General features: G+C 39.0%; 1 protein-coding gene and 1 long non-coding RNA gene across 2 annotated transcripts; one reads left to right on the forward strand and one right to left on the reverse strand.

Annotated features, from left to right (window-relative positions):
- The first annotated feature begins 558 nt into the window (after window positions 1–558).
- LOC134637049 (uncharacterized) lies at window positions 559–2,340 on the forward strand. The gene is made up of 4 exons (XR_010095056.1): window positions 559–716; window positions 1,604–1,629; window positions 1,709–1,752; window positions 2,233–2,340. It is a non-coding gene; the product is annotated as an uncharacterized LOC134637049 (long non-coding RNA).
- Window positions 2,341–8,654: 6,314 nt separating this feature from the next.
- ncam3 (neural cell adhesion molecule 3) lies at window positions 8,655–15,248 on the reverse strand. The gene is made up of 16 exons (XM_063487569.1): window positions 15,024–15,248; window positions 14,565–14,636; window positions 14,210–14,407; window positions 13,973–14,107; window positions 13,572–13,718; window positions 13,316–13,433; window positions 12,536–12,690; window positions 12,297–12,430; window positions 11,976–12,111; window positions 11,658–11,825; window positions 11,393–11,509; window positions 10,872–10,999; window positions 10,611–10,779; window positions 10,237–10,423; window positions 10,035–10,139; window positions 8,655–9,940 (listed from the first exon to the last, which is right to left on the reverse strand). The coding sequence occupies exons 1-16, from the start codon at window positions 15,085–15,087 to the stop codon at window positions 9,898–9,900; spliced, it is 2,076 nt and encodes a 691-aa protein (XP_063343639.1). The 5' UTR covers window positions 15,088–15,248; the 3' UTR covers window positions 8,655–9,897.
- Window positions 15,249–17,012: the final 1,764 nt, after the last annotated feature.

A 17,012-nucleotide genomic window follows, 5' to 3' on the forward strand; every position in this document is an offset into this window, starting at 1 on the left:
ACACTGTTGTTCAGGTTAAAAAAATGCTTGATTTGAATAATCTTAAATTAATCTTTAACAAATGCTTTGAAGCTTTGACTTTCAAAGCTGTTGGCGACCAATCACTGAAGGAGGAAAAATGTCACAGCAGCATATAGTTTGCCATGGCAGCCCAGTGTATAATGCAGGCAACCCGAATCTGACCTGTGAAAATCTAAACCAAAATTACTGTCTTAATAGTTTTAGGTAACTGAAGTTATACACAGAAAGTGAAGAAACAATCAACAAATGGTATTGGTCAAAACTAAACATATATTCAGAAGCCCTTTAAATACATATTTGGCTATTTTAAAAGAGAGAGCTTGAATGGAGCTTGAGTGATGAGTGAGTGGAGATGGGGAGGAGGTGGGTTGCACAAAGGAGTCTGCGAAGGAGAAAGACAGATGCGCAGTGAGATTTTAAGTACGTGACACGAATGTTGATTGGCCGGGAAAAGGCAGAGAGAGGGTGATTGGACTAGTCCAGTGATGACACAAGCAGCTTGACAGCGTGGGAAAGTGGAAGTGATAAAGCTTAGATTTATTTGGCAGCATCTGGGAGCGAGCAGACAGATGGGAAGATACTCCTTATTGAATCTTTGCATAAGCTTCATTTAAGAAAAATAGAACTAGGGTGGGGAAAAACATTGCATTTTATTCAATATATACTGGAAGAAAAAAAAAGATCAGCACTAGGTGGTGAGTAAGACATTTGCTTCTGCGAAGAGTAAGATATGCATGTCGTTTTCCGGTTGTGAAGTTCTGCTCAGCAGTCTGCAACTGTTTACAGAACTGGACTTTATCATTTTTATCACTGTTTAAACATGAAGAAAGGAACCAGAACTGCTGTTTACTCTGTTTATACACACAAATTTGGGACAAAAGAGACTTGGACATCAGTTATTTCCTGAGGAAGTTCACTGCTTACATTTCAAAAGACTAACATAAGCTTGCTGTACCAGGAATGATGAAGTCGAGTCTCCATATTACAGCAGTGTATCTTATACCAAGACATATAATTAGAAAACTTGCTGATATGAAATAAATTGCTGGTCTCACTGTGCAGCATTGATTCATCTCGTTTACTCCCCTGCAGTGAACAAATTGAATAAACAACAAATTCAGCAGAATTTCCTCCCTGTAGTTGCCCTGTTGTCAGGTAGAAGCCTGAGGAGAGGACATTGCTGTCAAAGACAAAGAGCCTACATTCAGGACCACCATCCTCTCACTGCAAAAATGCAGAGGTCTGGTTCACCCCCAAATCAGACCGTTTTAGTATATTTGACCTCTCCATTCTTTTGTTGTTTGTAGCCTACAGCATATTAAACAGTTTTCATATTCATTACTGTGAACTGACTGACCTCGTAAGCGAGTGTGGGAACCTCCACCTGTTGCATACTACTTTCCAGAGTGGATATGCTCTTCAGCATTACTTCTCTGTGTAGCAAAATGAATACTGTACTCAGTACTTTTGTTTGTTATCCCGCTGCTAACCAATCATATTAGATGGCTCTGCTATAAATAGTAGCTGCCATCTGAGTGTCCCTGAATCGCTCACCTGTTGTTATCCGCATGTGGCCTTTCAGTCACCCAACTTCCCTGGGTATTACAGGTAGGAGTTGCGTACATGTTGCAAATTCCTCAGCCTGAATTGGCTGTACTTTTGTTGATTGGTGTTACTCATGTCATAGAGATCACCTGCAGATTATTTTCCTGAAGCCTCCCATCGCTGCTGGTATGTGTTTATTTTGTGCCATTTATTATTTTACTCGGTGGTAAATAAGTGTGTTTATAGGCAGTGTTGGGAAGGTTACTTTTAAAATGTATTCCACTACAGATTACAGAATACATGCCCTAAAATGTATTTTCTAACGTATTCTGTTACTTTACTCAATGAGAGTAACGTATTCTGAATACTTTGGATTATTTAAAATATTATCATGCTTCTTACAACTACATGAATGTACTATTGCTGTGTGAATTATTACTATTACTGAAGGCTACTCGCCATACCAATATCTACTAGATTTTTAAATCTTAATATAAATTAAGTAACAGTAGGGTGGACATTAAGTAAGGCTGCACTTTCTGCAGCGATCTTGTATAGAAAACTATTCCGCTGCATTTCACCAGTGTGTTTCTGCAGTTGGGCTAACCACAAGGGATGTAGTTAGGTTTTTGTTGGAATACACTAAATTTTGTTTCTTTCATTCAGAGCAGAAGGCCTGAAGTGGAGATGACTGGGGTGCCTTGGTGCGGGATCTTCTGTGTGTTATGCACCCTGATTTGAGACTTCCAGCTGATAGTTTGAGCCAAAAGCCAAGTCTTTGAGGGAAACAGAGTCAGCATCAGGTGGCATCTGCATTTCCTTCCACTCAGCCTCTTCTTTATCCTGGTTAAAGACAGCAGAGCAACCAAAGGACTTAATCAAGGGAAATGGGCTGATGGAGACAAACACAAAGACAGGCTCATGCTGTCTCTTACCTGTCTGTATCGAACATTAAACTGCAACACAGGGCTGCCACCATCTACCGTGTGTTTAAGAGGGACAGAGAAGGTGTTGCCCTCTATTTTCATCAGAGGACAGAGCTGGACTGTCAGGTTCACCTGTGGGAACGAAGCAAGAAAAAGGTGAAAAAAATCATAACAATATTTATAACCTGACCATTACATTTGACTGATTTAGCTAAACTACGTGAATACTGAGTTAGCATGTCAGTTTAGTTTAGCAAACAACTGTGAGAACTTTACCTCACAGTTGTTTGTGTCAAGATCTCTGTCTAAATAAATAAATATATCTGGGTAAATTCCCAGATGATTAAACATGCAACTATTTTGCTGGTAATATCTGAAATGAGTAAAGAAAATCAACAGCCTATTATACCCCCCTGGAAATTACCCCCCTGTGAGCAGGTGAAAGTATAAATGATGACTTTTTGTCATTGATTGTTTTTTGTTTCCACTGCAGGACAAAACTTGTGATGGTTGTTCCTCCAAATCTCTTGATGCATTTCCAGAAGAACTGACGGCCATGCAGAAACACAATCCACCATAAGAGGGCACACCTCATCAATCATCAACACATTCACAACCACCACTCGCACACGGCCTGAAGTTGAACCCTGACAGAGAGAAAAAGACAGAAGGTGTTTTTCTAGTCTGAAATCTGACTAAAGCACAGCTGTTTTCAAAATGAAACACAATCAAACCAAAGACATGAAGCGTGATGGTAGCACTGCTCTCAGCAATCTTGTTGGTGACCGTGCAGACGTACTCCTCAAAGTTCTCCCTGACAACAGACTGTATAGTCAGCTGGCTGCTGTCTGAGTTGAAGTGATGTCGGGAGGGGTTAAATTGCACAGGCCTGGGTAAGCAATATACAAATTAATATTGTATTATTAAGTTGGTTACATGAAAATTATTCATGTAATTATAGTAAGGCTGAAAAAATACTGACAGAACAACTCAATGTGACCCAGTTTGGTTGCTGATTTTAAATTGTCCCTCAGATAAAGTTACATTTCATGGCAAGCATGCATGTATATTAACTAAATAAAAAGAAAAGAATGAACTGTGTGAATAATTAGATAAGTTTATCTGCACAAAATGTTTTAGATTTCTAAACCACTGAACATCCACCTGTGGCTGTCCAGTCACCAGGCAGGGCACTGCCCATCTGTATTCTCCAGAAACTCACGGTAGGTCTTATTGCTTCCAAATGATGGCCCATCTGACAGAAGAGGAAAAGATAAAGGACAAGTCCTCATATACACATTACTGAGTTTATAGTGTAAATGGAAAAAGTGCCACCAGCTGTTACGTACCATAAACAAACAGCTGTATCTGAACATCATCTTTATGTCCACTGTCAAAATCGCAGTGGCAGGTGTACTTGCCGGCATCCTGCATTGTAGCCTTCTTAATTACCAGTTTGGCAGAGGTCACAATATTTTCATATTCTATGTCCTCCCCATCCCTTTGGCATGTTATTTCTCCTTCTGCTCCAGCTGAGAGAAGAGACAAGAAGATCGATAAGAAGAAGAAAAAAAGAAGAAGAAGAAGAAGAAGATAGAAATAGAATTTTCAGGTTTATTTTAACAAATGATTCTTTGTTTATATTATTTTATATATTGTCTTATATATTACATTTATATTATTATTGTATCTGACCTTTGCACAACAGTAAGATCTCATCTCCAACTTTAATAACTCGTTTAATGGAATGGATGCTCATTTTAGCATCTAGAGAAGTGCACAGAGCAACATTTCATCCAAAACAAACCTGATCATCTAATAATACTGCATCTGATTTGTACATTGTGATTTCATGGATCATTGATAAATATCGAGCAGACATCAGTATCCTTTAATTGTATTTCACACAACTTAACAACATATTTTGTTCACAGTAAATCCAATTTAAACACTCCTGCTTTTGTAACCGAGTATAAATTCTTTTTCGAATGATTTCTTACTTTCCTACTCACCAGCATACAGTATTTTAGATCTCCTTACAATTCTGCAACATGAAAAATAAGGTTAATATTATCAGATCTTACTTGTGCGGTGCATCAGCTGCATAAGCAGCAGGGCCATTTTCAGCATGAAAGCTGACTGGTTCATCATTTTCACCTGGCTGCAGGTTGCTGATCACTTCAAATCAAAAACATTTTTTTCTTACAAAAAAACAATCAATTAAATAACAATTAAAATCTGCTTCAAATAAAGTAAACAAGTCTTTTATTTATTAAAATGCTTAATTGCTGCACAAAGACAACACAGAGATACAGTATGTAAGTTAGACAGAAAAACCTTCCTCTTGCCTGTTATTTTCTTATATACTTGTACAAAGGTTAAAAAAAAGAAAAAAAAGAAGTTGAGATTCATTAGTCAACCTGCAACATGAAGGTCAGAAAAACAAGAAACACCCGTTTCCTCCTTCTGCCTGACCTTAAACCCCATGTTAGTACAACTAAGGACAACATATAGCATAGTAATATTAAATAGAAGAATATAGATAATAGGCCACAGATTTATCAAAAGAAGACACCTTACAAACACAAGACTTGAATATATCCACACATATTCACAATGGCACCCAAACACCTTTACTTTTTACTTTAAAAATCAAGTTCAGATCTCTTAAGATCGAAAAAATCACTGCGCAATCTTTTCTCCTTTTGATTCCCGACAGTCAGCCAAAAGCCTAGGATATTCAACACTTTAAACAATTGCTTCTCTGGTGTGGTGTATGCACCCAAACGCATTCAGGCAACTCCTTTAGAACAGTGAGCCAGTGGTCATCAACAGAAAATCTCAAGATAATTATTCTCTCCTCTGTCCTGCCCCTAAGCCTTACAGTTTGCTTTGTGTTGTCTTTCATGGCCTTCAACAGTCCCATAATCCATATCACAAACTTCTCTGTCAAGGTTCAGCTTTATTACCCAGTTTCAATCTGAATCATTCACTCAGCCCACCTTTCCTCACATGCTTCGTCCAATTGGTGTTATGTCAATATTCTGAGCATTTCTGGCCAAAATGTTTTTTTCTTTTTCTAGAGGCTAACTTCCTTGCCATAGTACAACGTCCTCCATTTCTGCTTCCTAGCATTGTTGGGATGGTGCTGTTTTTGGCTCTAACTGAACAAAAGTGCTTTTCTTTTTCCATTGCACGTGGTGTAAATGAAATTGACCCACATAATTGTTCTGACATGGTTATACTTGTTTTCCATTTTATGAAAAACAAAAAGTTTACCTGTAGATATAGAAATAACATAAACATATGCAGACATTTTTTATTCCATCCTAACTTAACAATTATGAAACTTTACCAGAATGGAGTCCTGTTTATTTTGACTTAATTTTTATTTTGGTTGTCATTATATAACATTGTTTTGCCAGCAGCAGATATCAGTGGTTGTTTGTCAGAAAAACATCTCAGAGAAGGGAAAAAAGTGTATGTTTTAAAGAATTTATTTTTATACAGTGGAGTTTACTGATGGCGACTCTGGAGGTTTTAGTCAAAAGTCGACCCATTTAGATTGTTACAATCTCATTAGTTAAATTTAAATGGAGGAAATTAGTCAAAGAAATGCAGAGTTTGCAAACTGGCACGTAACATCATGTAGCATTACCGTAAGTTGTTTGTTGGGGTATTTTGGGTCTTATCTCGGCCTCTACTATTGACAGAAGTTCTTTCTTTTGTTTGGCAGCCGCCTTGGGGAGATGATGAAAGGAAAACAGGGGACTTAGCAAATAAACACATTCGGTAAACCAATTTTCTTCACCACACTCTCACACATTGCATACATATCAGATCTACCCAGATAGATAACAACGTCCGCTGCACACACACACACACAACAACAGGCCAGCATCTATGGGACTGATAAACTTCTTATTAACAGTGCAGTCTCAATATGCATTCACATACACAAGACATATTTACCCAAATGAGTTTTAGAGGAACCAGTGCATTTATGTCTACATTATAGGAGTTACTGATTACTAAAACTGTTCTTTCTGTCTGTCAGTATAGGTCTGAATGTGATTCTTAACCTAAAGCAAAACATTATCCTTAATCTGAATGAAGAAATATCTGAATGTTAGAGAATAACAGAGAGTTGTTTACTTACACTGACAGCTCTATATATAAAGGATAAAATATATGTTAATTGTTCCTGAAAGTAAGAAATTATTGTGGTCAATCAGCCAAAACACAATCTACAAAAAAGTTACATAAATAAGGTAGCTTGAAAAAAAACACACACACCTTGAAAAAACAAAAAATGCTCAAAAGAAAATAGTTAAATTATTTAGATGTAAATGAAACAAAGTACAACAAAGGAGCTAAAAAACAAAAAAACAAACCATAGAAATTAATCATGAGACATTAAAATTCGACTTTAATGTTCAGTGTAAATTACTGAAGAATAAAGTCAATGTATACAGTCTTCCACTTCAGCCTGTTGTTAATGTGGATGCTGAGGTATCTATACTCCACCATATCAACATCCTGGCCCGAGATAGACAGGTCAAGGTCAAGTGGCTTTATTGTCATTCCAACCATGTGCAGTGGTACAGTACACAGTGAAACGAGATAACCTTCCTCCAAGACCCTGGTGCTACATATGACATTTAACACACAATCAACGCAGGACTACATAAAGTGCAATGTGCAAAAATTGCAAAAAACAAAACGAAGACAGCGCAACACCAGACAGAACAGAACGATACAGACACAAGACAGTGCAGACACAACTGTGCAATAGAAATGTGCAGAAGACTGAGCATTGTGCAAAAAGTAACTTGGTGTATGAAGGTGTGCTGTCTGTGTGTGTATGAAATTGTGCAGATAAGTGCTTGGTAGTGACGTGTATGAAGGTATGGGTGTGTGTGTGTGTCAGTCCAGTCAATGAGTGTTCAGGAGTCTGACAGCCTGGGGGAAGAAACTGTTTCACAGTCTGACAGTGAGGGCCCGAATGCTCCAGTACCTCTTGTCAGAAGGCAGCAGGATGAAGAGTGTGTGTGAGGGGTGTATGGGGTTCTCCAAAATGCCTGTGGCTTTGCGGATGTAGCTGGTGCGATAAGTGTCTGTGATGGAGGGAAGAGAGGCTCCAGTGATGTTCTCATCTGTTCTCACTGTCCGTTGTAGGGTATTGCGATCCGATACAGTGCAGTTATCATCATACCAGACAGTGATGCAGCTGCTCAGGACACTCTCGATAGTCCCTCTGTAAAAGTATGAGTTCTCGGATCTTTTTCACTTTCAGAAGCAGAAGCTTTTACTGAGCTAGAGCAGAGCTGCACTGACAGTTTGAGGTGTACGAGGTGAACAGGAATAGAGACAGCATAGCCATTCACCACCATATAAAACAAAGGACTGTGGCCTGTCTGTCAGGTGGTGTGTAATCTTAGACATGATGAGCCATTCTCACATTATACAGAAAAAACTGTCATCAGTTATAACTGTGGTCAATCTCATTTTATATTACATGAAAGAAGAAATTCAGATTAGCTGCCACGTCATACTCATGCTGATCACACTCACTATTACACAGCACTGCATCTGCAGACAGACTTTTTTCTTTGTTTTCTCGTAGTGATGTTTTCTTCAGAAGTCGACAGATGTTTACATGACTGGAGTTTATCACTTCCTAAACATTCAAACATGAAGAAAGCAACTGAGACTACAGTTTAACTCTGTTTATACACAGCTGCCCTCGAGAAAGATAAAAAGTTGGTATCAATTATTTCCTTAAAAAAGTCGCTTGGATATCAAAATACCAACATTAGCTCAGCATACCACGACTGAACAATAAGGTTTCTAATGCTGTAGTCATGTGAGTTATAGTACATAGTACATCTGAATAGTATATCTTGCTTACTTGAAGGATTTAAGTCAGAACTCCATTCAGCACAACTGGAGTCAATACTTGGTTGATCTGGAATTAAAAACTGCTAAATAAATGTTGTGTTCAGTGACTGTAGAAGCTTTTGGCTTCATTTTTGTAAAGTGGGAGGAAGTGGAGACATGTCATCATTCTTTTATACATTTACATTAAATTTGAACATGGCGCTCAGTGAGCTGTGAAAACTCAGTCATTTCCATGCAGGGCTTTTTATTTTAATGGAACATATTCTATACTTAAACTCTCTAAATATAGTAGTCAGGTGTTATATGTAACTGTAATAGGTTTAGTCAATAAAGAAAAAAACAGGTTTTCTCAGTGTTCATAGTTTTACTGTATGAGATAATTACACCAGGAAAAAGGGAAAAACATTCATTTGGTGAGTAAAAGAGACATACAGCTGCTTTCCAAGTCAAAGTTTTTTATAAAACACAAAGAGAAAGAAGTAACATGTATTTACAAGAATGTACAGTGAAAAATATAATATAAAAACAATTCGAAGATACTTCAAATAAATTGTCATTTGAACAGCTTGTGTCCTGTAATCATTAATTTGGTCATAAATACAAAAATGAGTTACATCAATCAGTTTTGTGTCTAGCAACCGTATCATACATGTCGGCTATTATTACAGGTACTTTAAAGAGGGATCTCATTTTAAGGTCCTCTAAGTGGTCAGTGATACTAGCAGAGCTTCAAAACTTTTCCTAAAAAAGTGCTTGAGAACAAAACTGGCTAAAAAGTCCAATTATGTTTTTCATTCTTACAACATTTCTCATTTAGTCACGGTATGGCTTTTAAAACCCCCCAATAAATACCAACACAAATTAGCATACTTTAAATTAAGGTTGGTTATATGTAGGTTTAGTATATATTGCCCTTTAAATAGTCCACATGGTAAAGTTGTCATATTTGGTGTTATATTAATAAGATATTTTGTCATAGACATAAGTTAGTAGAGCTGCCACAGTGCAGTAATAATAAAAAGTTAGTAACAAAAACCAAAATGAACTAGGTCCTCACGCCTGTGTAACATTCAAATGTGAAAGGCAAACCTTTGTTGTGTCTTTATGATTTTTTTTTCATAAATCAAGTGTAAAGTTAGAAAGTAACAACAATGGTTTTAGCCTGTAAACCACAGACATGAGGATTACCCTGTAAAAGACCATTTATCATGAACTAATGTAAATTGGAGCAGACATAGTAACATTCTGCTAATCTCCTGTCTGCAGTCACGTATCAACCAGGTCAGCTAGAAGCTTGAGGAGAGGACAGCGCTGTCACGAGAGGCTGCACAAAGAATCGCTGTCCTCTGACTGAAACTGTTCAGAGGTTGGGTCAGGCCAAAATCAGCCAGTCCTCTATGGAGTGTTAAAATGTTTGCCCTTTCCCATGGCACCTATCATTACTTCACTTCTTCTTTTGTCGTTTGTAAAGTACATGAAATCTTCCCGTCTTTGTTTTCTTGTCTCATGCATTAACGCTGGGCAGGTCTCTATCAGGTTGGGTTTTCCTGTGAGACAAAAATAATTAGTCGGTGAGATTCTCAACGCATGTTTATGACATATCTGTGTAGATTTACAGTGTGTGGGAGAAAATGAACATACTCATTCTTGGTGAGTGGGGCCTTGTCACATTTCCCTTCCTTGAGTGGGACCCCCACCTGTTGCATACTACTTTTCAGAGTGGACATGCCCTTCAGCTTTACTTCTCTGCAGACAATAGACAATAACACATAAATATTTGAGTTATGATCATGGAAATATACGATATAAGCTTCATCTCCTCCAGGTTATTCCAAACACTTACCCCTTTTCACCTCCTTCTTCCAGCTTTTTGATTCCTGGAACTTTCTGCCCAAAGAGCTTCACAGCAATGCACATGAGCAGGCCGCAGTGGTTTCTGTAGCAGCAGGTGGCATCGACAGCAATGAATACCACCAGGAAGATGATCATGACGATGCCAACCACAGCGCCTTTGGTCATGCCGCTCTTGGCTGGTGGGAGAGAGGAAAAAGTCTCAATGTGCAAACAGAAAACATTAAACATCTTTATTCTGACAAGAAAATTCTATTATTCCAGGTAGATCTGCTGTGATTTTGTATGAGTGTCAGTTTTTCCATGTATAAATTACACTCTGAGAATAACTTCTAGCTCCGTATATGAGCTCAAGAGGCCACATACCAGACTGTTCTGCGATGGTGAAGTTGAATGTGGCAGGTATAGAGGAACCGTTGGCATTGACTGCTGAGACTTCCAGCTGATAGTTTGAGCCAAAAGCCAAGTCTTTGAGGGAAACAGAGTCAGCATCAGGTGGCATCTGCATTTCCTTCCACTCAGCCTCTTCTTTATCCTGGTTAAAGACAGCAGAGCAACCAAAGGACTTAATCAAGGGAAATGGGCTGATGGAGACAAACACAAAGACAGGCTCATGCTGTCTCTTACCTGTCTGTATCGAACATTAAACTGCAACACAGGGCTGCCACCATCTACCGTGTGTTTAAGAGGGACAGAGAAGGTGTTGCCCTCTATTTTCATCTCATCAGAGGATAGAACTGGACTGTCAGGTTCACCTGTGGGAACGATGAAAGAAAAACATGAAGAATTCATAACAATATTTAAAACCTGATCACTGCATTTGCCTGATTTAGTTAAACTACGTGAAGAATGAGTTAGCATGTCAGGTTAGTTTAGCAAAAACTGTGAGAACTTTACCTTCTGAGGATGGATGACGGTGGATTACATCATGTGATGAACAGCATGAGTGAATATCAGGAGATGGAAGAAGATGACATGGAAAAGAAAAAGTAATGATGGTAGATGAGGATGTAGTACCACAAAAACATCAGCAAGCATCCTGCACAGTGTGAACCAGTAATTTATTCACACCAATTTAAATTTATGGAATGAATTAGAGATGTAATGTATGTTTTGACTAATATGTTGGTAATGTGTGAAGAACTCACGTATTCCCTGTGTGTGGACGTTGCGTGTCTCAGAGAACTTTCCACGTCCCACAGCATTCAGTGCAGAGAGACGTACTGTGTACGAAGTGTACGGCTTGAGGTTGATAACAAGAGGATCTACAAAAACATACAAACAGCATCAGATACTGCACATATTCAAGTCTTACTACTCATTCACTCATTCATAAAACTTTTACTTGTGAGCAGGTGAAAGTGTAAATGATGACTGATGCATATACACGGCTGGAAAGAGGAGGTGTTTTACCTGTAGCCGGGACGGTGATCTCCTTCCACTGCTCTGTGGGTTTTTCTTTCCACTGCAGGACAAAACTTGTGATGGGTGTTCCTCCACTCACAGGTGTGGTTTTCAGTGAGAAGTGGACTGAAGCTGGACCCGCAGAGACTGACAGGTAGAGGGGTGGACCGGGCTGAGCTGAAGTTAAGGTGTAAAATGAAAAAAATGAAAAAGGGAACAGCAAAACACAAATTGATATAAAAGAAACCGTAACATGCACTGGTGTTATAAATAAAGTATAAAGGCACTTTCTCCATTTAACCATATATGACAGAGACAAACTCTTACTGTATACGGCGACATCTCTTGATGCATTTCCAGAAGTACTGACGGCCATGCAGGAATACAATCCACCATCAGAGGGCACCACCTCATCAATCATCAACACATTATCCACCACTCGGACACGGCCTGAAGTTGAACTCTGACAGAGAGAAAAAGACAGAAGGTAAATATAAAACTTTAAAAAACATTACATACATTTAACCATATAACGTTATGGGCTCTATCAAATTTTTCAATTCAGGATTAGTGCTTACACATAGTTCCTTTAATCCAGCTACACAATTTCCTGTTTGAATATAAGTATTTATGTTCATACAGTCTTACCAGTGTTTGTCCATTTTGCTTGTTGAGCCAGTGTAATTCAGGGTGGGGATGGCCGGTCACATTACAGGACACAGATACAGCCTCGCCCACCAACACACTCTGCTGCTCTGCTGAGACAAACACCTCGGGGGCCTCTGAAATGAAACACATCAATGATCGTGACACAAACTGCTGAAACAAGATTTAAAAAGAGTTTTTCTTGCACAGCTGTTTTCAAAGTGAAACACAATCAAACCAACCAAAGACATGAAGCGTGATGGTAGCACTGCTCTCAGCAATCTTGTTGGTGGCCGTGCAGACGTACTCCCCAAAGTCCTCCCTCACAACAGACTGTATAGTCAGCTGGCTGCTGTCTGAGTTGAAGTGATGACGGGAGGGGTTAAACTCCACAGGCCTGAGAAAAATGAAATAAATAGAAAATTGCTTATTTTTTCATGTTAATATGCTATGCAATATGAGATAGTGAGACTGTTTAGATATCAGGAATGGAGAAAACGAGGCCAGGAGAGGGAGGCAGAGATAAAGCTGGAAATCAAAACTGAGCGAGTCCAAGGAACATTAACAAAGCTGAAGCTCCTTTTCCTCTCTCTCTCTCTCTCTCTCTCTCTCTCACACACACACACATACATACACAGCCCCCTCAGACACGTGCACTCTGCTCCACCCGCTGATGCACAGTGTAGATGTCACGCTACATTAGTGACAGAGAGCGTCAGGGGGACTAGTCCAAACATCAACACAACGTGACCCAGTTTCTTTGCTGATTGTATATTTTCCCTCAGCCATGGTGGTAATTAAAACCAATAAAAACAACAATAACACTATTTACATTTTGTGACAAGCATGCATATATGTTCATTAAATAAAAAGGAAAGAATGAACTGTGTGAAAAATCAGACAAGTTTATCTTTAGAGGTGATGCCGTTAGAGAGAGGAATGTAACGTGCCCAGATCGTGTTCAGCTTTTGTACCCATACTATATTTGATTTTTATTATTAGATCATAAAATGTGGTCTTACATGGTCCAGGTGATGTTGGGTTGTGGCAGACCGTCCACCAAACACAACAAAGAGACGTTAGTTTCAGGTCCAGCCAATACTTTCTTCACCTCTTCTCTCAGTCTCACAGTCGGAGGAGCTGCAGGAGAGGGTTGAGTTTCAGTACATTTTCAGGGTTTTTTTTTTTTTTTGTTAATCTCATTCATGTCACTCTAAAGAGGAAAGTGATGATAATAATTCAGCCTCATGAATGTGTTGGTGCAAAACAGTCACTTACCATTGACAACAACAGAAACAGAGAGTTCCACAAAGATTGATGGCCTCCCTCTGATCTGAGCTCTGCACACGTATGTCCCAGCATCCTCTCTCTTCACCTTTTCAATACGGAGCGTGTTATCAGACTGCTTACGCATATGCCCTCCCACTGAAGCAAGAGAAGAAAGGCAGAAAAAAAATTAACTGAAAACTATTTTGATGCAGAAATATTGATTAGAGCAGCTTTGGTAATGATAGTCATACACTAACTTTTGCTTATTATGACTCTAAAGTTTACAGGAGAGTTTGCTCGGGAAACTGAATGTTCACAAGAGGTTCACAAAACGCTCTTTTTAAATCACAAAGCAAGCCTTCATATTGCAGGGTAGCATCAGGTCCTATGTTCCCATATTTTGCTCTTACCATTAGAGATTTCTTGCCCGTTTCTAAACCACTGAACATCCACCTGTGGCTGTCCAGTCACCAGGCAGGGCACCAGCCCATTTGTACCCTCCAGAAACTCATGGTAGGTCTTAGTGCTTCCAAATGATGGCCCATCTGACAGAAGAGGAAAAGATTAAGGATAAAGCAACAAGTCCTAGCATACACATTACTGATTTTAAAGTTTAAATGGAAAAAGTGCCGCCGGCTGTTACGTACCATAAACAAACAGCTGCATCTGAACATCATCTTTATGTCCGCTGTCAAACTCGCAGTGGCAGGTGTACCTGCCAGCATCCTGCATTGTAGCCTTCTTAATTACCAATTTGGAGGAGGTCTCGTCCAACCTATTCACAAGCTCTTCATCATCTATGTCCTGCCCATCCTTTTGCCATGTTATTTCTCCCTCTGCTCCAGCTGAGAGGAGACACAAGAAGAAGGTCAAAAACAAAAAGAGAGGAACAAAATATAATTTGTAGCCTTATTTTAATACATTCACAAGAGTATAAAGCTGGATTGCAAAATATGTTCATGCCGAATTGTTTCAGTTAGATAAGAAATATAAACGACTCACCTTTACACAACAGTAAGATCTCATCTCCAACTTTAAAATCTAGTTTAGTGGAAATGATGCTCATTTTAGCATCTGGAGGAGAAGACAGGAGAGGAGATTGGTTTTAGTTTGGGATGTTTTTCCTCTCTTTGGAAGAAGAAGAACACAGAGCAACATCTCATCCAAAACAAACATGTTCCAGTAACGATGTTGTTCCTAAATCACCTATCAGGACTTTTTGGTTCATTGTTAAACATTTAACAGACAGCAGTTGAATGACCTGCACAACACATCTCTCCCCAGTAAATCCAGTTTAAACACCCCAACACTCTGTGGATGTGTCTCTCAAAAAAAGCGTATTTTTCTTGAATAATTTCCTCCTTACACTTCACAGTTTTCATAGACCACAGTCTCAGTTTTCCCACTCTGACAATGCTGTATTTCCACTTCAAAATCATTAAAAACATCATCAGATCTTACCTGTGCTGCCCATCAGCTGCAGGAGCAGCAAGGCCAATGTCAGGATGCGAGTTGGTTGGTTCATCTTGCTCACCTGTCTGCAGGTTACCGATCTTTCAAATGACAACTGTCAGCAAATCAAATAAAATTCAGAAAAATCAGCTAGTCAAAAAATAAATCTGTATGAGTATGAAACTGACAGGCAAACACCTGTATCCTATCCACCGAGCACCACTCTGAGAGAAACAGGGTCTATGTCAGTGGTTATATAGGGGCACAAGGGCAAAAGAGATGAGAGGAAATGAGGAGGAGGAGGCAGGGAACAGGGGGAGCAAGACTTCTGGTCTCTCATCCCTCCTAAAACTCCAGCAGAGTCACTTTGGGTCATTCAGGAAGAAAACTGGGATGTGGTGAGTGAATGACGTCATTGCTCCTCTCATCTTTTCCTTAATCTCTCTCTTTTTGTTTTGCTCAAAATGGTCCCCCACGTTCTATTATCTTTATCTCTTTTGTTCATTTTTTTCACCGCATTCTGCTTTGCTCACCTCCAGTTTCTCGGCCAGTTCAATTCAATTCGGCACGCTTTATCAGCGCATAGGTCACGTGAGCAGTTGAAAATGTGTGACACAGAAAAGCTCAATTTAATAGGTAATCCATGAATGTGCATCAAGAATGGGAAAAATTGCAATTATAGTAGATTTGCTTGTTTATATGTTTGTAAGTTCATTTCATGTGACTTCTTTTCTATCTTTTCATTTGCACTTTTTTTTAACACTGCAAAACAACAACATTTTTCTTCACAATAAACAATGTGCACAAATTAGGTACGGTATTTACATTGCATATATCGCTAAATATACCTCTACATCACATCAGTGTGTGTATGTGCATGCACTGTCCTTCAGTTTGCATGTAAGGACACAATCCTTATCTCATTTTATGGGAATATTTGTATTATTCTCATTACTGAGGAGGCATTAGGTTCTTTAAAATCTGGAGTTAAAAAGTTACATTTGCTAAAGTTCACGTTCCTCCTCTCTCACTCTCTCTTTCCCTCTCCCTCTCTCTCACCTTCTCCACCCTGTTCCCTCCTTGTCCCTTCAGGCTGCCGGATGAAAGTGAGGGGAGGCAGCCCTCAAGGGAAAGAAGAGATGGAGAAAGATATTTTTATCATTCCATCGTTTGTTCCTCTCATTTAAAGAGGGTCACATTCTTCTCAAGAAAGCGCACCAGACTGCACATACAGCATGGCAATGCTCGCACTCACAGACATTTTACATCCTGCAGGAAGCTGAGATCAACAAACCACAGTGATGCCCATTCTGCTGCAAAGAAAACAACTTCTTAACTTTGCAAAACAGCTCGTATTCTGGGATCGCCTTTGGTAGTGTTAATTGTTGGCTACATTTGATCACAGACCTTGAAAAAAAAAAAGCTTTTGTTTGAGATGTCAAAGCGACGTCAAATCAAAGGAGCGAAGTGTTTACAGTGACGAGGTGACATAAATGTTGTGTTTTCATGGGAGAATGGTTTTTTCTCTTGTAACTCTCAAAATGAGACATGCCACTGAGCAAGCGTGTGCTACTCACATCACATTAAAGCAAGAATACACAATCAGCAGTAATCAATAAAAAGCAAAATGATGTAGGTGCTTTTTTATGCATTGTACTACATGCTCTGTGAATCTATCGTGGTCTGTTAAGTTACTGCTGACTCAGTGATTCTGTTCTTAACAACTTCTGATATATCAAAATGTAAATGCAGTGCCACCCGTTCATGCGAACTGATTAATGTTGTTGACGATTATCTTTAAATCTTATTAGGGTTTAAAATTGTGCATTGTTAAAGGTGTGCAAAGAGTCCTGGCTCCCCACTGGAGCATTTTTAGACCATTTTTTAATGCAGTTACGTTTCAATAAGGCTTGCTTTAAGTGTTCTAACCATCTTTGTGCCTGTGCCCATTTTTAATGTGTTAATTTATTTTGATGTTAGCAGGAATTAGATATGATC

The sequence above is a fragment of the Pelmatolapia mariae genome, linkage group LG10_11 (genome assembly GCF_036321145.2).
Source record: "Pelmatolapia mariae isolate MD_Pm_ZW linkage group LG10_11, Pm_UMD_F_2, whole genome shotgun sequence".
NCBI classification, from domain to species: Eukaryota; Metazoa; Chordata; class Actinopteri; order Cichliformes; family Cichlidae; genus Pelmatolapia; species Pelmatolapia mariae.

Excerpts from the sequence above, each read along its gene's own strand:
- ncam3 (XM_063487569.1), bottom strand. The coding sequence starts at position 15,087 with ATGAACCAACCAACTCGCATCCTGACATTGGCCTTGCTGCTCCTGCAG. Across the intron at positions 14,108-14,209 it reads GATGCAGCTGTTTGTTTATG|ATGGGCCATCATTTGGAAGC; the intron begins GTACGTAACAGC and ends CTCTTCTGTCAG. Across the intron at positions 12,112-12,296 it reads AGCAAAATGGACAAACACTG|AGTTCAACTTCAGGCCGTGT; the intron begins GTAAGACTGTAT and ends TCTCTCTGTCAG.